Raw genomic sequence first — 22,356 nt, forward strand, 5'->3', positions numbered from 1 at the left:
TAAAACCTTTCCACACAGAGGCCGAGTCATTCTCTGAGATCTGCTGCTGCATCTTCTCAGAGTGCTGATGTTTAGCAATGTCCACTTCTTTAGTGAACCTGTACTTGGCCTCTCTGTAGCAGTCCCTGTCTCCGCTTCTGAACGCCTTTCTCTTTTCCAGCCACAGCTTTTTGAGTTTAGGAGTAAACCAGGGTTTGTCATTGTTATAACTCACCCTGGTGCGTGATGGCACAATGCTGTCCTCACAGAAGTGGATATAGGAGGTGACAGTGTCCGTAAACTCGTCCAAGCTGTTAGAAGCAGCCTTCAGTGTGTCCCAGTCTGTGGTCTCCAAACACGTGCGAAGCTCCTCCACAGCCTCGTTGCTCCACAGTTTTTTGGTCCTCACGACAGGTTTGGAGAGCTTCAGCCTCTGTCTGTACGCGGGGATTAGGTGGATCATGACGTGGTCAGAAAGTCCGAGTGAAGCGCGGGGCACCGCGCGATAGGCCCCGCTGATCGTGCTGTAGCAGTGGTCTAATGTCCTCTCCTCTCTGGTCGGGCATTTAATATACTGCTTGTATTTCGGAAGCTCATGGCTCAGATTGGCTTTGTTAAAGTCCCCAAGAGCAATGATGAGAGAGTCCGGGTATGTCCGCTCCATGTGGAGAATCTGCTCCGCGAGTGCGCACTGAGCTGCCTGCGCATCCGCGTCTGGCGGGATGTAAACAGCGGCCAGGATGAATGAAGCAAACTCCCGCGGAGAATAAAACGGTTTGCAGTGAATAAAAAGATATTCCAGAGAGGAAGAGCAGTGCTGAGCAATCACTGTCACATCTGTGCACCAGCCACTATTAATGTAGAAGCAGACACCTCCACCTTTGGACTTACCGGAGAGAGCGGCCTGCCGGTCCGCGCGCAGCAGATGGAAGCCCTCCAGCTTAAGCGCGCAGTCTGGGATGTTCTCACTGAGCCACGACTCCGTAAAACATAAGACACAGGAGGAGGCAAAGTCTCTGTTCATGCTTCTCATCAGGGCCAGTTCGTCTGTCTTATTCCTGAGTGATCGTACATTGGAAAGGAAGATCCCAGGAAGAGCAGTTCGCAGTCCGCGTCTCCTCAAACGCACGAGTGCGCCGGCTCGCTTCCCTCTCTTTCGGCGTCTCGCTTTCCTGGTCAGAGTCTGCAGTAAATCTGCCGCAGATGCGACAAATATTGGAAATAAATCCACAGGCGTTGTAGTCCTGTAGTTAAGGAGCTCTTCTCTGGTGTAAGAGTATCCAGAGGAGTGCCCAGACACAGAAGAAATGCACAAAAACAAAACAAAAGTAACGCACTGAAGCACCAGGGCATCCATACGCGGCGCCATCTTGGTTGTACATTGCTGGCGTTGCATCTTTCAATGGCAGCAATGGCAGGTATCAGTGCTCAAACCTTTTGTGTTTGTTTCCAACAAGTTGCCCACCTCGGGAAACAAAAATGTGTTCTTTTACTTGTCAGATGAACATATGAGACACTTTGACTCTTCAGTGCAGTGTGGAGCCTAACAAAGATCTGTTTTGTGTCCCAGCTGATCAGCAGGAGGAGGAGAGTCTGACGGAGCAGCAGAGGAACATTTTCAGCTACTTGGACTCAGCTCAGCCACTACAGAGGAAACAATGAGCTCAACACAGAAGGTGACAGACAGAGCAGGACCATGTGACCAAAGATATTTATCACCATATACATTTGAACATTTGCCATAACGATGTAGCTGACGATAGAATTGACACCAGACAAAATACTTTACAGCTGCACAACTTTATTAAAAAGCCATCAATGTATTTTCACTGAAACAAGCAGCTGTTGTTTATGTGCATTAAAGTTATATAAAAATGTAACAGTGCAAATGCAAATTCCTCGCTGACAGTTTAACCAAAAGGCGTTTCCAGTGGAAACTGGCCGACACATCCTGAGCATAACCATGTATAATATCCACTAAACTTCAGAAGAGGTTATACAGTCGTGGCCAAAAGGTTTGAGAATTGCATAAATATTGGAACCTGGAGAAGTTGCTGCTTGAGTTTTTATAATAGCATTTTGCCTGCACTCCAGAATGTTATGAGGAGTGATCAGATGAACTGCATCGTCCTTCTTTGCCATGAAAACGAACTTAATCCCCAAAAAGACTTACCACTGCATTTCATTGCTGTCATCAAAGGACCTGCTGAGACCATTTCAGTGATCGTCTTCTTAACTCAGGTGCGAATGTTGGCGAGCACGAGGCTGGAGATCATCATGGCTGTATCCCGATTCAGGTTCTGCAGCTTTAAAGTCCTCAAGGGCCGCGTACTCAAAGACCGCTAAGGCCGAAGTGCGAGGCTCGTAGGCTCGTGAAATGGGACGTCTAGCCTCCGTCGCGCTGCCCAGGTTGCCTAGCAACCATGATACTAACAGCTGGAAACGTTTCATACGGCTTTGTTTGACAGAAATGAAGGAGAACATATTTAGTTCATTTGTTTCTACATGAGCTCTGTGTGATTTGATGAGTATCTGAGGCTGAGACCACAGGACTGTGAAACATGATTGTTGGGCTTCATTTCTGTGCTGAACAGTCGTTTAAGATTAGCTGTAAATAACAATTAGCTGATGTTGTTCATGAGACTAAAGTCATCTCACTGTGGCAATGTAAATATAATATGGCCAATATTATAGTTATTAGACCCAGACCTCCCTTTGCTTAGGCTGCTGCCCCCGCGACCCGGCCTCGGATAAAGCGGATGAAGATGGATGGATGGATGGATGGATTATAGTTATTATATTAATCACTTCACTCACAGACAAGTATCTGTGACAGTGTGTATACAGATGTATCATATATAAGAGACAAATATTGTTCTTTTAATATGTTGGTACTAAATGTGGCTCAATGCTTACATATATGTGTAAAAAGCAAATGTACGAGCTGTGATAACTGTGTCTGATAGAATGAAGAGTAGACTGATATAGGAAATATTCCTTTATTGGGTGAGAAAATCAGACCATGTCATAACTGCTTTAAGTCACACAGAATAGATATCAGAGCCTTAAACAGGCTGGCTTCTGCTAAATGGGTCAAACTGGGCAGAAAGTCTACAAACACATAACATCCTTATAGAATATGATGTAACACTATAGATCAACTTAGCTCAGAATATATAAAGCATATAAACAGTTACAGCAATATGATGCAACACACACAGCAGCTACTGATCCAAAATACTCAAAGCTTCATAGAACTGAAACCAACATTTATTTTTAGCTCCATTCTGCTGCTGATACAGACTTTAGGTTTCTGAACATTAAACTTGTTGCTGCCTTTCATAGTGTGTAACTTGAAGGCCCTGAGTACTTTCTCCCACACTGGAAACACTGGGATGATCACATTATTTGAACATTACCTAATAAGACTGATTCAGCACAGACAGTTATGTTAAACTTTCCTAGCAGTCCTTCACAAACAGGGAACAGTCTGTCTATTCTCTCCATCTGTCAGTTGCTGCTGGCTCTTCCTCCTCCTCTTCCTCACACACTGCTGAGTTTGTCCTGGTGGATCATCAGGGCTGCAAAGCCTCACAGATGATGTGCAGCAGTGGCTCCCTCAGTCTGTCCTCACTCTGGACACTTGCAGTCGTCACACATGGAAATCAAATGTGTGATAAGCTGCAGGATTCAAACACAAGTGTAACTTATAAACACATCCTAGCAGAGAACCCAGAGTGATGATGAAGCAGAGTGTGGACCCCAGCCCTGCAGCCAGGCCCTGAACTTAAAAAGAATCAAGGCCATCCGCCAGCAGGCCACAGCCAGGCTCCACCATCAGCCAGCAGGCCCAGCCAGGCTCCACCATCAGCCAGCAGGCCCAGCCAGCAGGCCCAGCCAGGCTCCACCATCAGCCAGCAGGCCCAGCCAGCAGGCCACAGCCAGGCTCCACCATCAGCCAGCAGGCCACAGCCACGCTCCTCCATCAGCCAGCAGGCCCAGCCAGGCTCCACCATCAGCCTGCAGGCCACAGCCAGGCTCCACCATCAGCCAGTAGGCCACAGCCAGACTCCACCATCAGCCAGCAGGCCACAGCCAGGCTCCACCATCAGCCTGCAGGCCACAGCCAGGCTCCACCATCAGCCAGTAGGCCACAGCCAGACTCCACCATCAGCCAGCAGGCCACAGCCAGGCTCCACCATCAGCCAGTAGGCCACAGCCAGACTCCACCATCAGCCAGCAGGCCACAGCCAGGCTCCACCATCAGCCAGCAGGCCCAGCCAGCAGGCCACAGCCAGGCTCCACCATCAGCCAGCAGGCCTAGCCAGGCGCCATCATCAGAAATTCCGCTTCCGAGTCCCTCGTGGTGGCCGCCTCGTGCTCTCGCTTCAGTATGCCACCCAAGAAAGGCCCAACACCAGAGGAGGTTGAGGACATTAAAACCTCCCTCGGAGCGCTGTGCGGAGACGTGGCCGCAGTCAGGGCACAGCAGGAGCTGCCTCTGGGGCTTCTGGAGGAGGTAAAACAGCTACGCCTCCAAAATGCCGAGAAGGACAGACGGATCATGGATCTCGAGCGGCGGGTGGATGAGCTGGAGCAGTACACCCGTACGAACGACGTGGTCATCAGCGGTATTAAAATCAAGCCGCGCTCGTACGCGCGCGCGGTGGCCGGGAACGTCGGGGAGCCCAGCGACGAGGAGACCCACTCGGTGGAGCAACAGGTGGCGTCCTTCCTCCAAAGCAAGGGGATAGAGATGGACCTGGAGCACATAGAAGCATGTCACTCACTGCCCAGGAGGAGTGACAGACTGCCGGCCATCATTATGAGATTTGTCAATCGGAAGAACAAGGTCGCACTGCTGAAACAAGGACGCAAACTGAAAGGCACGGACGTTTTCATTAATGAGCATCTGACACGAAAAAACGCAGACATCGCGAGGAAGGCAAGGCAACTGAAGAAGAACGGTAAAATACAACATACATGGGAAACAAACTGTAAGATTTTCATTAAGCTAAACGGGACACCAGAAGAGGCAAAAGTACTGATAGTGAGGAACATGGAGGATCTGGACAAGTATAACTGACACCAATGTATCAATTACACCAGGAAATGACATGGACACGTTGAAATTAATTCTTCAACAGAAAGTAATTGATCTAGATTGTGAATATAAGGAGCATAATATAATAGATCCAGAAATAGATTCTGAAAGTAACTTTCTCTCTTCTTTTGTTAAAAATTGTAATTATTTCACTCAGGAACAATATGAAAAAGAAATTAACCTAGACGGGAAGCTCTCATTAATTCACTTTAACAGCAGAAGTATGTACTCTAATTTTGATTTCATTAAGGACTATTTGCAACAATTTTCTTGCCCCTTTAGTATTATAGCCATCACTGAAACTTGGTTCAATGTCGATAAAGGAATAGATTTTTGTTTGAATGGATATGATTTAAAATACATGAATAGATTAAATAAGGCGGGCGGCGGGGTTGCTATATATGTTCATAACTCTATAAAATATAATGTTGTAACAACTATGTCTATGGCTATTGATGGAATTTTGGAATGTTTGACTATTGAGATTATGAATGAAAAAAAGAGAAATGTTATAATAAGTTGCATATATCGGACACCCAGTTCAAGTATTGACACTTTTAATGAATGGATAGAAAAAACGTTTGCTTCGGTGAACCAAAAATTACTATTCATCTGTGGTGATTTTAACATTGATTTGCTAAATCCAACAAGGTTAAAAGCCATTGATGACTTTACTGACACGATGTACAGCTTATCACTATATCCAACAATAACAAAGCCAAGCAGAATAACATCACATAGCGCCACTATTATTGACAACATTTTTACTAATGTCATGGATTTCCAAACTAATAGTGGCCTGCTTGTCTGTGATATAACTGACCACTTACCAGTTTTTACTTTGTGTGACTGTGATTTAAAAAAAATAGATACCAAGATCATGATAGCAAAGCGAACAATAAATGAAGAAGCAATTCATGCCTTCAATTTTGATTTAGCACAACAAGATTGGAGTTCGGTGTATGAAGAGTCAGATGTGGACAAGGCTTATGATAATTTTCTAGATATTTTTACTATGTGGTACAATAAACATTGTCCTGTAAACGAACACATGACAAAGAAAAAAAAGATAAAAAGTCCTTGGCTCACAAAAGGAATTATTAATGCTTGCAAAAAGAAAAACAATCTGTATAAACAGTTTATCAAAGTAAAAACAAAAGAAGTGGAACAAAGATATAAAGCATATAGAAATAAATTGACTGATATTATAAGAACGAGCAAACAACTTTATTATAGAAGAAGATTATATAAAAATAAAAACAATATAAAAGGAACTTGGGATGTGTTAAACAACTTAATTAAACAAGGATCTTCTGGAACATCATATCCTGAATATTTTACTGATGCAAATGGTGAAAATCACAACATGAGTAATATTGTCGATGGGTTCAATAAATTCTTCATAAATGTTGGCCCGGAACTAGCAGCGGACATCCCGTGTCATAAAAATGAAAATATCAGTAATATAAAATCAAATCCCTTTTCACTGTTCCTCTCAGCTACAAATGAGCAAGAAGTAATAAATATCACATTAAAATGTAAAAGTAAGTCTTCAATGGATTATCATGACATAAATATGTCTGTAGTTAAACAGGTTATTCTGAATATTGTTAGTCCCTTAACATATATCTGTAATTTATCATTTCAGTCCGGTTGTTTTCCAAAAAAAATGAAAATTGCGAAAGTAATACCACTATATAAAAGTAATGACAAACACAGTTTTACCAATTATAGGCCGATTTCTCTACTGCCTCAATTCTCAAAAATTCTAGAAAAACTTTTTAATTCAAGATTAGAAAAATTCCTTGAAAAACATCAAATAATAAATGTTGGTCAGTATGGTTTCAGAACGCAAAGAACCACTTCAATGGCGATAATTGAGGCAGTAGAAGAAATTACTGATACACTGGATAAAAATAAATATGCAGTTGGTATTTTTGTTGATCTCAAAAAGGCCTTCGACACAATCAATCACTCAATTTTACTGGATAAATTGGAAAGATATGGTATTCGAGGGAAAGCTGGTAACTGGTTAAAAAGTTACCTAACAGGTCGGGAACAATATGTTAGCATAGGGCATTACCATTCAGAGAAACTTGGTATTACATGTGGTGTTCCCCAAGGGTCAGTGTTGGGACCAAAACTTTTCAATGTATACATAAATGATATTTTTGATGTTTCTCAAGTACTTAAACTCATACTGTTCGCAGATGACACCAACATATTTTTCAGTAGCGATGATTATACTGATCTTGTAATGACCGTAAACAGGGAGCTACAATTAATAAAAAAATGGATGGACATAAATAAATTATCATTAAATATAAATAAAACTAAAGCAATGTTTTTTGGTAATTTAAAATATAATATAGAATTACCAATTATCATTGAAGGTGTACCAATTGATAATGTGAGTGATTGGTTCAGATCTCTGGATTCATATATTTCCAAATTCCTTTGGAAAGATAAACCCCCGCGTATTAGCTTAAAAACGCTACAAAGAACCAAGGATAGAGGAGGATTAGATCTGCCTAATTTTCACCAATACTTCTTAGCCAACAGGCTTCAGTTCATCTCAGAATGGTTAAAACATACCTTCTTAGTTGAGCCCTGGCTAGATGTTGAACAGGCACTATGCAAGGATCTAGAGATTTCAGACCTACCATTTATTAGCTCAAACATCAAAAGACATGAATGCTTTAAAAGTATCAACATCAGCTTTTCTCTAACAGCATGGTGGGAGTTTCTAAAAATAACGGAGTCTTCATTAATCCCATGCAAACGTACACCTATCTGGAATAACCCTGACATATTACAAAACAATAATATGATTAATTTCCCAGAATGGAGTTGTAAAGGAATTAAATACTTAGAACATATATTAGAGGGAACAGAATTTATTCCATTTGACAGACTAGTTGAACAATATGGGATCAACAAGACAAGGTTTTTAGAATATCAACAAATTAAATCCATAGTAAAAAAGAAATTTAACCTCAGTCAAGTTGAATTACAAACACCACTAAGTGCGGCACATTTTCTTACTCTTAAATCCCCCAAATTATTATCTAAAATATACAGAACACTTTCTAAATTAGATGAATCAATATCCCTTCCTACTGCAAAGTGGGAAGCAGATTTATCAGTCAACCTAGACCAAAACTTCTGGTCTCAGATTTGCTTAAAAACTTTTAAATTAATTAAAAATCCCAGTCTGCAATTAATACAATACAAAATACTTCATAGAGTGCACTATACAGGTCATCGGATGTTCAAGATGGGCTTTACATCTTCCAACAACTGCTCACACTGTCAAGGCAATACACCAGACAATTACATCCACGCTCTTTGGTTCTGTCCACCAGTGCAAAAGTTTTGGCGCGAGATATGTGAAGACTTATCAAAGTGTCTGAAATGTAACATTCCAACCTCCCCCTTAGTGTGTTTGTTGGGCAGCTTAGATAATGTCACTTCAGAAAAGAATATAGCCCATATGATCTTCACTGCCCTATGCATAGCCAAGAAAACAGTCCTCATGAACTGGAAAAATAAAAATAATCTTAATTCTAACCAATATAGAAATTATCTATTAGATTACATTAGTCTTGACACAGCCTCTGCCACCACATTAGATCAATTGCTCTGGGCCCCTTTTATCAGCTCCATCACCTAGTGGGGGTGGGGGGTCATAGTTTGGTCCCGCCTTCACTGTTGTGATTGGTGAGGGGGTAGGGACAGGCTTAGGGCGTCGGGGGGTTCCCCGGAGGCATCTTCCTTGGGGGGCTCAACCCGGGGTAGCGGTCACGTCCGGTTGAGGGCTCTGTTGGCTCTCAGGTGACTGTTTCCTCGCGGCTGCGTGCAGCGGGGCTAGGGGAGGGTCTGTGCTGACGGACGTGGGTTACTGACCTGGCAACCTGGCTGCCCCTGGGTAGGTCCGGGATGGGCGTGAGGTTTTGGGGGCGCTCCGTCTCTGGGCTGGGGCCCGGGCCGGGCCTCGGGGGCTCGGGTCCTGGTTGGTGTGTTGCCGGGGTTGTGGGCGGGTGGGTGCATGGGGGCCCGGCCCTGGAGCAGGGTGCCGCCGGTGCATCGAGCCGCCTGGGGGGCTCTTCAACTGGTGGGGGGGATGGTCACATCTTGCAGGAGCTTTCTTCTCTCAGGAACTCTCTGCAGGAGGGGGAGATACAGGAGAGGTGGAGGAAGATCTCAGCCTGGGCGTTTACCGTCTTATGTAGTCTGGAAGATGTGTGGTTGGTGGGGTGGGTGCAGTTTTCTCTGTGGTGGGGTTGGGTGGACTGTCCAGGGCTCTGTGGAGCCGGGGGGCGCTACTGCACTGGGCCCCGGTCTGATGGGCCTGGGCCCCCCTTCCCTGGCGGGTCGCGGAGGGTGGGAGTGCCTACTGGGGTCAGCGGGGGAGCTGGCCCCAGGGAGGGGTTACCTGCCCCTCCCTTCCTTCCCTCCCCATCTCCAGCTGCCTCCCTCTTCCCGCTCCTCCACAACCACCCACACATGCAGGGCCTTGGAGTGGGGGTATGTCACCAGGGTGCAGGGGAGGCTACCCCCCCCCCCCCCCCCCCCCCGTCCCCTTCTGGCTGCCTCTGCCTCAATTTTATCCCACAACTTAGACATTCACATTATTCACACTCTCATTACACATACATATAGGATCTTGGGGGTGGGCACAATCACGGAGTCCAAATCGCCATCAGGGTGTATACCTCACCCCTGACGTCGTTGCCCACCTCTCAATTTTAAATACACTTAGTCATTGAGGGTTAGCAGGAGGGACTATGCGCTTACCTGCTGCTCCTTGGCAGGTAGCTCCATGCCCTCCTGGGTTTTAATTGCACCTTAGAACACATATGCATCAACACTACAATGAGCGGGTGGAGGGAGGTTTGGAGTCTTCTCCCACCCCCATTCTCTGCGGCCTGCTGGAGCGGGAGGGCTAGTAGGAGGAGTTGGCCGTCCGACTGCGGTCTGGGGTGTGGGGCCTCCCTGCTGCTGCGGAGTCGGGGTGGTCTGCCTCTCCCCACCGCAGGGAAAAGGGTAACACCACCTGGGTCTGGGTGCAATTCCCCCCTCCAGGGGCAAGGGTACCTAGACCCGGTTTGTAGAGTACGCTTGGGGAGTGTGATTGTGTGTACAGCGTCTCTTTATGTCTGTCTCCACGTTGGTTGAGTGTGGAGTGAGTGCATATGAGAGCATGAGGGTGGGAATGGATGTTTGTGTCTGTGTGTGCCTGTATGTCTGTTTCTATATGTCAGGTTGGGTATCAGACGCCACCTCTCTGGGGACACCTCAGGCCCTCCAAGGTTTGGAGGCCTATCTCCACCCACCACCACTTCCCCTGCCGGTGGCGGACTCCCTCAGGTGTCGGTGTGTTGGTGGTTCTTTGTGTCTGGGGGTGGGCGTCCGGGTGCACACCGGCTCACTCCTTGGCGGCCGCTTGTCGGGGCCTGGGGCCTGGGGCTCGCTCGGGCCCCTTTGGAGGTGGGGTGCCCCCGGCCTCTCGGCCTAGGGCTCGGTCACTCAGGCGCAGCTGGGGGCCGGCGGAGCTCACGGGCGCGTCACTGCAACTCCCCCTGACTTCTGCTCCGCGGCTGCTGGGCGAGCCCTCATCTGGGACTCTCCTCAGCTCTTACTGGGACAGTGGCGCGGCTGCCCCTCTGTTGGTCTTCCATGGTCTCTTGTGTTCTGGGGGCCTCTGGATGTCTGGAGTTTTGATCTCCTCCATACCCGCTTCACACCCTGGAGGACGGGGCTGTGGCCCCCCCACACTCCCTAGCAGATCATTACATGGAGAAACCTTTGGAATGCAAGCATGCTGATCCACACAGGTATGCACACATGGGTATTCACAGACGCGGACTAAAGCTTTCTTGGCTGCTGCCTCAAAGCACATTGTGCGCTGTCTATCTTGCGTGCTGCACAATATCGTTTATTACTTAGTAAATACTGATATCTATGACTAGCTAGTTTATTGTGATGGTGCTTTGTTTTCTCTATTATTATGTTGCTCTTTGTTGTTTGCTGTCTCCTCTGTTTGTTTTTGTTTGTTTTTGTTTTTTGTTTTTTTTTCCATACAGGTGACCCAGGAGTTTTTTTTTTTTTTTTTCTCTCTCTCTTCCCCCCCCTTCTCACCGTCTCTTCTCCCCTTTGGTTTTCTTTCTTTCTCTCCCCCTCTCTCTCTCATTCATTCCCCCTGTCCTATTTATTAAAAAAAAAAAAAAAAAAAAAAAAAAGATAATGTGAGTGAAAACAAATTTTTGGGAGTCGTAATTGATAATAAAATTTCATGGAAACCCCACGTCAGACACATAAAAACCAAAATTTCTAGAAGCCTCGCAGTTTTGAACAAAGTGAAACAATTCCTTGATAAAAATGCACTTCGTACTCTGTACTGTACTCTGGTTCTTCCATATCTTACATATTGTGTGGAAGTGTGGGGAAATACATATAAAAATACAACTAATCCATTAGTCACAGTACAGAAACGAGCACTGCGTATTATTCACAAGGCTGGTTATCTAGATCATACTCACAAATTCTTTCTTCAGGCAAAGTTACTTAAATTCCAGGATCTGGTTAATTACAATACATCCATAATTTTGTATAAAGCTTTTACTAAACTTTTACCGGCAAATTTACAAACTAGATTTGAAATTCGAGAAAAGGTTTATAATGTGAGAGGCTTTGGAGAATTCAAATTACCCAGAACTCGAACAACCCGTAAAGGCTTTTGTGTGTCTGTATGTGGTGTGAAAATCTGGAACAGTCTGAGTTTACAATTGAAACAATGCAAAAATATTCATAGATTTAAATTTCTCTACAAACAGTTGGTCTGGTCACAGTATACTCAATGATGGTTTTAGTGTGCTCTGTAATGTCTGTTCTCTTACCATTGCTGGTATGGATTCCAAAATAAAAAAAAATAAAAAAGTGTGCGTATGTATGTACATATATGTACTTGTGTGTGTAGATATATATGTATGTATATGTATGTGTGTTTGTTACTTGTAGTTATTACTGCCTGTTACCTGTGGTAATGCAATTTATAATTTATATATTCTGTATTCAGTTATGAAGACTCTAATTGTTGTTTGCGAGCTGCCGCTTAGATGCTTGTATGTGCCCGGGGCTGTTGATGGGTCTGTATGCAATGATGGGCGTAGCTGCGGGAAGTTAATTTATTTATTTTTTTATGATGAGTGAGTATAGGGGTGGGATTTAATAAGTTTTCTTCGTCCCACTCCTTTTTCAGGCAATTTTTGTTTTTTGTTTTGTGTATTTTATGTTCAATATAGGTATTTGTTGTGCCTGAAAATGAACAAATAAATGAATGAAATGAAATGAATGAATACTTTTATTCCACAATCAGAGAGAAAGAAACAGAGAGAGAGTGCAGGACAGACAGACAGGTGACAGTCTCAGGTGTACACACTGCTACACAACAGCACCAGAGAAGCAGGATTTAGTGTTTGTGTTATTACGAGTGTAAACAAGAAGAGTTCCAGATGGTGCAGTGGACACATGTGTGACTGCTGTGATTAAAGCATCTTTCTTTCAGCTTAACGAGTGAACCGTCAGCTCGTTCAAACACACGTTAAAGTGCGTTTGGCTCGACACCACCGAACAGAGGCAGCAATATAACACAGCTAACATTAACAGTGCAGTGGATCCTGCTTGTGCCGTGATGTTCAGGACTGCAAACCGAGCAGCATCACTGACTTTCAGCTTGTTGTGTTTGTGGATATATGACTGACTTTAATTATCCACAAAATCATCACATTCTCTGTCAGATTAAGGTCGACTATTGAACGGCGTATATTTTAAAGGCTTTAAAACCAAGTTAACGCTGAAAGTACAAACATCACTAATGTCACATAACTCTGCCGACAAGGCATAGCTATGGCTATGAAATGCTCTTTGTGTATCACTTCTTCATTATGAAAGATGTCATTAATGCACTAGTAATGTCTCATCTGGAGTATTGTTCAATCATTTGGTCAGCAGCTAATAAGACAGATCTTAACAGACTTCAGTTAGTCCAGAATAAGGCGTCCAGATTAGTGTGAAGATGTTCATACTATACTAATATTGATAAAATGCATAATAACCTTTCTTGGCTTCCTGTACAGGCTAAAATATTCTATGGCTTACTTGTAGTTCTAAAGAAAGCAATTCTGTTAAACACACCACATTTATTCTGCTCAGCTGCAGTATCCAGATGAAATACATCATCATATTACACAGTTTTCAACAAGCTGCAATTTAGTAAATGCTCGAGTTAAAAGTAACGTTTTGTAAAACTGTTACATTTAGAGCAACTTTTAAGTGGAATAAGTTGCCTTAAAAAATTAGAGAATTATTCAAAACTTCAATGAACACTTAAAAGCCGATTTACAGAGCTTTTAGTTGTTGTAAATATTGTAAGACATGATTTGTTTTTGAAATTTGTGTAATGTGCCTCAATGTTATTGATATTATTATTATTATTATTATTATTATTGATTGCTTATATTTGAACAATTGTGAAACCTCACTGTGGATGTAAGAGTGAAATTATGTGGATATCTTGAATCCACTTTATTGTGTAATATTTTATGTGAGTATTTGACGGAAGACGAGCAACATCTGTTGTGGAAGCTAACGGGGTTCCTTTAGAATAAACAAACATAGGATTTATTATCACTGAATAATTCTGTATAAATCTATACAAATTATAGAAATATGTAATAGGAAACAACAAAATAATCTAAATTATAAAATAATGTGTGTGTGTGTGTGTGTGTGTGTGTGTGTGTGTGTGTGTGTGTGTGTGTGTGTGTGTGCATGATTTTAGTGTTTGAACAGTCATGAATTATCTTTAACAGCAGGTTGGATGTAATGTGTTAGAACTACCAGCAGGTGGGGATAAGAGACCTTTAAGGTGTTTGGTGCCACGCTCCACCTTCAGGTTTAAAACTAGTGTTAATGGAGTTTGAAGGTTGAGTTTGTTCCACGACTGCATTTCACTCACTGCCTCTGTTTGTATCTCTGTCACTGCAGGACCAACATGGAGCCAGAAGTCAGCGCTCTCAGGAGGCCGACAAACCTCACAGAAGAAAGGGAGAGAAAAAACACACCTGTGACGAGTGTGGGAAGGGTTTTACTCTGAGGGCTAAACTAAAACGGCATCAGGTCATCCACACTGGAGAGAGACCGTTCAGCTGTGACTTGTGTGGAAAGTCTTTTTCCTTGAAGGATTCCCTAAAAAAACACCAACTCATCCACAGTGGAGTTAAAGCGTACAGCTGTGATCAGTGTGGCAGAGCTTTTACTTGCAGTAGCAGCTTACAGAGGCATCTAGTTACCCACTCTGGAATTAAGGCATACAGCTGTGACGAGTGTGGGATGGAGTTTACTCTGAAGGCTTCACTAAAACAGCATCAGGTCATCCACACTGGAGAGAGACCGTTCAGCTGTGACGAGTGTGGAAAGTCTTTTTCCTTGAAGCGTTCCCTAAAACAACACCAACTCATCCACAGTGGAGTTAAAGCGTACAGCTGTGATCAGTGTGGCAGAGCTTTTACTCAAAGTAGCAGCTTACAGAGTCATCTAGTTACCCACTCTGGAATTAAGGCATACAGCTGTGACATCTGTGGAAAAACTTTCAGCCGGAGAGGGAGCCGAAATACACACCTACGCATTCACACCAGACATGATGTGTACTGCTGTGAACAGTGTGGCAAACAGTTTACAACAGACGCACACTTACAACAACACATGTTTACCCACACTGAGGAGAGACCTTATCAATGTGACCTGTGTGAGAAGACTTTTAAATCTCCACATTACCTGAGACAACACCAACAGATCCACACCAGAAAGAGAGTCTACAAGTGCAGCTACTGTGAGGTATGTATTTATATTGTTATCTTGTCATTTTAGCCTGACTGTTTGGAACAACTCTGCTCATTAAACTGTGTTAGCATGTTAGCAATTCTACTGCATGGAAAAGCAGCTCTGAGTGATTATTCAGATTTTCCTTTCAGTTATGATTTTAGTATTACTGTAGTATTATGGTGGTAGTATTGTAGTTATTGCAGCCCAGTAAACTGAGTGTGTTAACTGAAACAGTCAAATGTAGTTGGACGTCTGCAGAGATGCTCTTTATTTCAGGCGACGTTCAGGATACAAATGTTGAAGGACTGACTTACACTGTCTTTGTTTAGAAGCAGAGCGACACAGATGGATCCAGTTCTCAAGCCTTTCATCACTGTGGTGGTGGGAAAGACTTTCATTGTGACCTCTGTGGAAAAACTTTCAGTCGGCAAAAGACCCTAAAAAGACATCAACGTAGACACACTGGAGACAAACTGAAATACTGCAAAGAATGTGGGAGAAGCTTCACCACACCAAGTGATTTAAAACAACATGAACTGATTCACAGTGGGGTTAAAAAGCACCTCTGTGATCAGTGTGGGTCATCCTTCACCACTGCATGGAAGCTTAAAACACACAAACGAGTCCACACAGGAGAGAAACCACACAAGTGCAGACACTGTGAGAGAAGCTTCTCACAGTCAAGTAATCGTAACATTCATGAACGTGGACACATGGAAGGAAACTACAGCTGTGACCAGTGTGACAAGAGCTTCAGGAAGCTCAGATCATACTCTGCACACAAACGATCCCACGTTACTAATAAACTGTTTCACTGTTACCAATGTGCCCAAACATTCACCTCATTGTCTGCTCTGTGCAAACATCAGCGTGATCACTCAGGGCTGAAATCACTCCCATCACTGGATCACAGTGAATCTGAAGACACAGAAAGATCCTCTGGTTTCTGTGTCAGACTCAAAAAGCTTGAGATCAGGCTCCACAGAGTTCAGATAGAATCATTTAAACTTGTGTTGAACTGAACTGGTTGCTGGGCTGAACTTCTACATAATACAGATCTACATGGGATCTTCTTTTCTGTTGTGTTACTGAGTCAGTTTTGTCCTTTTTTCTCTGTCCTGGTTTTGCTCGTCTGTAAATGATTGAAACTCAGTCAAATAGTTCATTGTTCTCCAGCAAAACGTTTTGGAAACTCATGTTTAACCTTTAAAACTCTGACATGTTTTAGCACACAAGGCTTCATCGGGGAGTTCACTCATGATTGGACCATGAGAACAAAGGTTTTTAGTTCTTTCAAAGAGAGTCTTGGAGATGTTTGATGTTTCTGTTTTTCTGAAACCACCTGAAAGAAAAACTATTTTTCTTGCTTTATGTAGTGTGGAAGTTTTTAATGTTTCTTCATCTGTGATGTTCTTGAATGTGTTCACGTGAAGATGGTACAAATAAACTGTCCTTTCAGCTTTAGCTCCTAATTTATTCATTATTTATGGATGTAGCACAGCAGCAGTCTCTTGATTAACACATGGAGGGCTCGGGATCTGATGGTGTCGTCTCCCTAATTTGCCCACTCAGTAAATCTCACTCATGGCCAAGAAATTGAAATAAACCTTGTTTCCCTGCTGGATAGTGATCCACTGTAACTCTGCTCCTCCTTCCTGTTTAGGATTTCTGTGGCTGAAGTAAAATTCCCTCCATCCATCACTTATCCCAGCTAACCCAAAGTGAAATAAAGTTTTGCTCGTCTTAAAAAAGCATTACAATAATGGGCATTACCAATGCAAACTGAATGATACAGAAGATGAAAGAAGAGACTTTGATCAGTTAATAAAGCTCATGATCTGGATTCATTGTGGCTGCTACACAGATACTTCTGGGTCACTTCTCTCAGTTAGGAACCTTCCTCACCAAACTGACTGTTGGACCACACCCCTGGTTTCATGAGAAATTGTTTCAGCCATGATTTCTCTTCCTGTATTTCAGAGTAAAGACTGAAGTGACAAATGGAAGCATGTTTAAAAAACACAATGTGAGAGAGACGTTGAGGTCCTTAGAAGTTACCCTGGGTTTTTCTGTCACCCTGCTAGATGTTACACACCTTGTTATTGGACTGATTTCTACTGCTGGACTACTCCTGCGGAGAGTAACAATACTCTTACTAATTAGCTCCCTTTCACACCTTTGGGGATATTTATTTTTGTGTTTGCAGCGCTGTGAGCCAGAACAGCGAGAGAAAAATCTGCAACAGCGACGAGCCGAATGCTTACGTGAATCGCAGCAGCTGCACATGTGCTACGCTGAATTAGAGGATATCTTTGCTCTGGATTTCTATTTCTACTTTTTCATTTCTATATGATTCTTCTTGCATCTAAACAAAGATGATTCAATTTGCTAAATGTTGATGGCTCTTCGTGCTCAGGTGTAAATGAGACGTAATATTTGCTCTTGGTTTGGTTCTCCTGTACAGAACCTTGCAGTACAACAGAAACCTAAAAACATTATTTGTAGTTGTTATTCTTAGTTGTTCTGCTGCCTAAATACCACAGGGTCTGATTATGAAGTTATTGAGCTGCACATACTTTACGACCTGCTTAAGTTCGAGGTCACAGCGTCTGTAGAGCAGCTGGAACATAATGAAGTCTACAAGGTTAAAGTTTTCTCTTCAGTTATTGTTCTTTCTGCTGCTTGGTTTGATGGATCTGAGAGCTTTTGTTTTTATTATTGTTATTATAATTATCATGAATATTTTACTCTCTAGAAGCTTTAAAATAGTGTTTGTGTTTGAAAAAATTGATTTAAGAATTGAACAGAAACATCTGTCCTTCTGAAAATCGCCCAAAGGCACGGAGACAAAGTCAAAGGATGCAACCTGTAACTTTCTCTTCCTTCATGTCAGGACCATCATCCATGATTTATATAAAATGCATATAGCAACAGTAGCACTTTAGTTTGGACTTTATGATTTCTGTAACTGGAAAATATTATTTTGTTTAAAAGGGCGACATTAACATTAAAATAAATGAAAGAAGCTTCAGCTGAGAGCTTCATGCAGTCATCATCAGCAGCTCATAGCAGTCACAGCTCTTTATTACGCAGCTTTGCAGGAATTAAAGTGGCTGAAGTGTCAGAGTTTGTGTGAGAAGCTGCTTCATGGACAGCTGCACACACGTCTTTATTATTTCTTCATAAATCAAACACACAGGTTTGTCTGCAGATGATTTAAAGTGTGTCGTTGTGCAGTTAAAGCTGTTTGTGTGACGCCCTGACCTCCTGTGAATGAAACAGCCAATCAGATCCATCAGAGAGAGAGCAGGAAGTGTTGTGTGTTTGTGACAGAACAAGGAAACAGTGATGATGATGAACATAAAGGTCCTCTGATGTTTCCTGTTACAGTAACGCTTGTTCATCTGTTGCTCTCCTACACTTTCCTATAAATAAAGGAGAAAAAGTCCGTTTAGTTTCATTTCCTACAGCTCAGAGTTACACTTCACATTCCTGCTGTCACATCAAAAAGCTTCACTTTGGTCCAACATCTACATGTTAACATGAAACACAGACAGACTCAGAACATCTGGAACATCTGCACTTTGACCCAAAGTGCTATAGCCAGGATATTTTCTACATATTTCTTATGTTGGACCTGTTTGAACTGTAAACGACCTGTAATCATCTGTAAATGGTGTGAGACACACTGAGGCCACCTACAGGGCAGCTGGGGAACAGCAGGGATCTGAAATCATATGAGACGTTAGTGAGTGAGAAGAACAAACGGACTTAAGATGGCTCGAAGTGATCAAAGTTGATCTAAAACAGAAGATGAATCCACTGATTCTTTGTAAAGTTCATCTGCTGCTCACATGAATCCATGAAAGATTTATTTCACTGAATGTTTCTTCAAAGCTCATTTCAACCTGTTGAAGTCATGAATGAAAGTGCAGACTGAGAGTGGATCACATGATGTTTGAGGTGTGTCATGTGACATGTCCAGTATTGTCACACATGTCTAGATTGTCCCTGATATCATAACTGCTCAAACACTGATGATTATATTTGAAGAATTATTCCTGATGGCAGCAAAGTTTGAATGGAGCTCTCTGTCTGTGCTGATTTGTCGCCCTCTGGAGGTCAAAGCATAAACTGCATGATGTCACTGTAACCACCACAGTGACAGGAAGTGTTTTTAAATGATGAAATATGTCAGTGATGCTGATAGTGTGTTCATCACAGACGTTCAGGCTTCGTGTTGACATGAATCAAAGTGAAAGCAGAGAAACTGGAATGAATCAGGTGTTTTTACCTGGTGTAAATGGCAACACATTAAAGGTGTATAGACAGTAGAGATGTTTTAAAAATCTTAACAGTTCAGTAGCAGCGCCTCGCTCGTCACTTCTCACGGTAGATGACTTTAAACTATGGCCCGATGTTAGCTACATCCACATTATTAATGACTTGTATTTTCCGAAGGCGTTGTTGGCGAGGAATTGTGTAATTATAAGAGCACCGAGGCGTATAATTACCTGCACAGCAACAACATTGATAAAGTACTGCTCAACAAACAAGACGACTTTATTTTTCTTAAAGCACCTGTAGAGCCGAGCCAGAACGCTAATCAGGCTAAACACTTAGCATGGCTAATGCTAAGAGAAAGTGGAGTAGTGGAGACAGTCGGCTGTTCCTGTATCGCCGGATTAGGGAGATCATGTAGTCATGCTGCTGTTCTGTGGAGGGTATTTCACTTATCTGGATATCACAATGTTTAAATGACTGAAACAGAAACACTGGACTGGTCAAAGGCTGACTGGGGAGTCACGCTACTGCCATCCAGCCACAGGGGACTGTCCTCTCCCCCTTCCTCTTCACCCTCTACACCACAGACTTCAGCCACTGCACAGAGACCTCCATCTTCAGAAGTTTTCTGATGACTCTGCGGTGGTTGGATGCATCAGCAGGGATGATGAGACAGAGTACCGGGCTGTGGTCGACTCCTTTGTCACGTGGTGTGAGCAGAATCATCTGCAGCTCAACGTGGCAAAGACCAAGGAACTGATCGTGGACTTCAGGAAGACCAGGAAACACTTGACCCCTGTTTCAATCCAGGGGGTCAGTGTTGACATTGTGGAGGACTATAAATACCTTGGAGTACACATTGACAATAAACTGGACTGGGCTAAAAACACCACAGCACTTTACAGGAAGGGCCAGAGTCGTCTCTATTTTTTGAGGCGACTGAGGTCCTTCAACATCTGCCAGAAAATGCTGAGGATTTTCTATGAGTCTGTGGTGGCCAGTGCGATCCTCTATGCTGTTGCATGCTGGGGGAGCAGGCTGAGGGTCGCAGATGCCAACAGACTTAATAAACTGATCCGTAAGGCCAGCAATGTTGTGGGGATGGAGCTGGACTCCCTCAAGGTGGTGTCGGAGAGGCGGATGCTGTCCAAGATAAAGACAATGTTGGATAACACCTCCCACCCACTCCATGACATGTTGGTCAGTCACAGGAGCTCGTTCAGTGAGAGACTGAGATTACCGAAAAGCACCACTGAACGACACAGGAAATCATTCCTGCCTGTGGCCATCTCCCTGTACAACGCATCCACTTAACACACTGTTTGCTGCTACAACTACACATGTTTCTTTTCCAACTATTTATTTATGAGTGACTTATGTATGTATGTATGAATATATATGTATATATTGTACTATTCTTAGTTAGCGTATTGTCTGTCTTGTCTTAATGTTGGTTTAAAATGGAGCACTGTAACAAAAAATAATTTCCCCCAGGGATCAATAAAGTATTCTGATTCTGATTACATGGAGTACTGTTTACTGTTTACATGTCAATGCCACTCGTTAACTTTGTGTGGGCTGTATGCTGCACAATAACAGGTTAAATACAAAACTTTATTTGAAGACATCTGTAGCACTGCCTCAGTTCTGGATGTTTCCACAGACTCCTCTGTGCACCTAAAGAAAAGGTCAAAGGTGTTGAAAATCTCCCAATTCTTTGAATCTTTGGGCTGAAGGAAGGACAGTACTCGGTGTATAAATGCTCAATCAACAATCATTTATTTCCATATAATTCAACACTTAAGAGCATAAGAACCATCATGATGGGGAGACCTGCCTGCAGAGGGTCACAGCAAGTCTCAAAGTGGTGACGGGTTACACAGCCTCTTATAGCTTCTAGCGGCCCCCACCTAGTCGTAAAAGCCTAAACATTCACATTCTTTCTCTCTTACGGCGCCTAAGTTATGACCTCGGCTCCTTGTCTTTCTGCTCTCTGTAAGGTGGGGGTATGGAATGTGGTCTGTCTCTTCTATTATCGGCACAAGGTCCTCTGCACACAACATTCTCTTCATGATTCAGCAGTATGACATGTCAAGAAACAGTGTAACACATTCAACAGTGTCAAGTAATACAGGTCAATCCAATAGATCTAATGATTTTCACACTCTTTTAAGTCAGAAGTATAATGCAAACTAAAACTACATACTGATCACACACTCTATATTAAAGGCAAGGCAAGGCAAGTTTATTTGTATAGCACAATTCAACAACAAGGTGATTCAAAGTGCTTTACAGAGACATTAGAAACAAAAACAAATAAAAAGCATGATTTAAAATTGATTAAAACAAGCAAATAAACTAACTAACTAATTAACAAACAAACAAACAAAACAGTATATAAAATCAAAACAGATAAAATCAGAACAGTAGATAAAATCAGTAGTTAAATGTAAGTTTTGAAATTTAAGCTTAAAAGTGTGGATTTGGTGCTTTATTCAAATGCAGCTGAGAATAGGTGAGTCTTCAACCTGGATTTAAATAAACTGAGTGTTTCAGCTGATCTGAGGCTTTCTGGGAGTTTGTTCCAGATATAAGGAGCATAAAAGCTGAATGCAGCTTCTCCGTGTCTGGTTCTGACTCTGGGAACTGATAAAAGACCGGATCCAGATGACCTGAGTGATCTGGAAGGTTCATACTGGGTCAGGAGGTCACTGATGTATTTTGGTCCTAAACCATTCAGAGCTTTATAGGCCAGCATCAGAACTTTGAAGTCTATCCTCTGATGGACAGGCAGCCAGTGTAAGGACCTCAGAGCTGGACTGATGTGGTCCACTTTTTTGGTCTTAGTGAGGACTCGAGCAGCAGAGTTCTGAATGAGCTGTAGTTGTCTGACTGATTTTTTAGGTAGACCTGTAAAGATGCTGTTACAGTAATCAAGCCTACTAAAGATGAATGCATGGACTAGTTTTTCCAGGTCCTGTTGAGACATCAGATCTTTTATCCTTGAAATATTCTTGAGGTGATAGTAAGCTGACTTTGTTATTGTCTTAATGTGTTTTTCTAAGTTTAGGTCTGCATCCATCACTACACCCAAATTTCTCGCC

General features: G+C 42.9%; 1 protein-coding gene across 2 annotated transcripts in view; it reads left to right on the forward strand.

Annotated features, from left to right (window-relative positions):
* Nucleotides 1–1,459: 1,459 nt before the first annotated feature.
* LOC308397686 (uncharacterized protein) overlaps nt 1,460–22,356 on the forward strand; it is a 94,336-nt gene continuing 73,439 nt past the window's right edge. Inside the window, exons 1-3 of one of the 2 annotated variants that reach the window (XM_080883745.1) lie at nt 1,460–1,655; nt 14,132–14,980; nt 15,298–16,728. In XM_080883745.1, the coding sequence (XP_080739871.1) occupies nt 1,638–1,655; nt 14,132–14,980; nt 15,298–15,990 (1,560 nt within the window). In that variant the 5' untranslated portion in view covers nt 1,460–1,637 and the 3' untranslated portion in view covers nt 15,991–16,728. Of the gene's footprint in view, nt 1,656–14,131; nt 14,981–15,297; nt 16,729–22,356 lie in introns of those variants that run through there. The other variant, XM_080883746.1, reaches the window with a different exon arrangement.

Source organism: Rhamphochromis sp. 'chilingali', assembly GCF_963969265.1.
Source record: "Rhamphochromis sp. 'chilingali' genome assembly, chromosome: 1".
NCBI lineage: Eukaryota > Metazoa > Chordata > Actinopteri > Cichliformes > Cichlidae > Rhamphochromis > Rhamphochromis sp. 'chilingali'.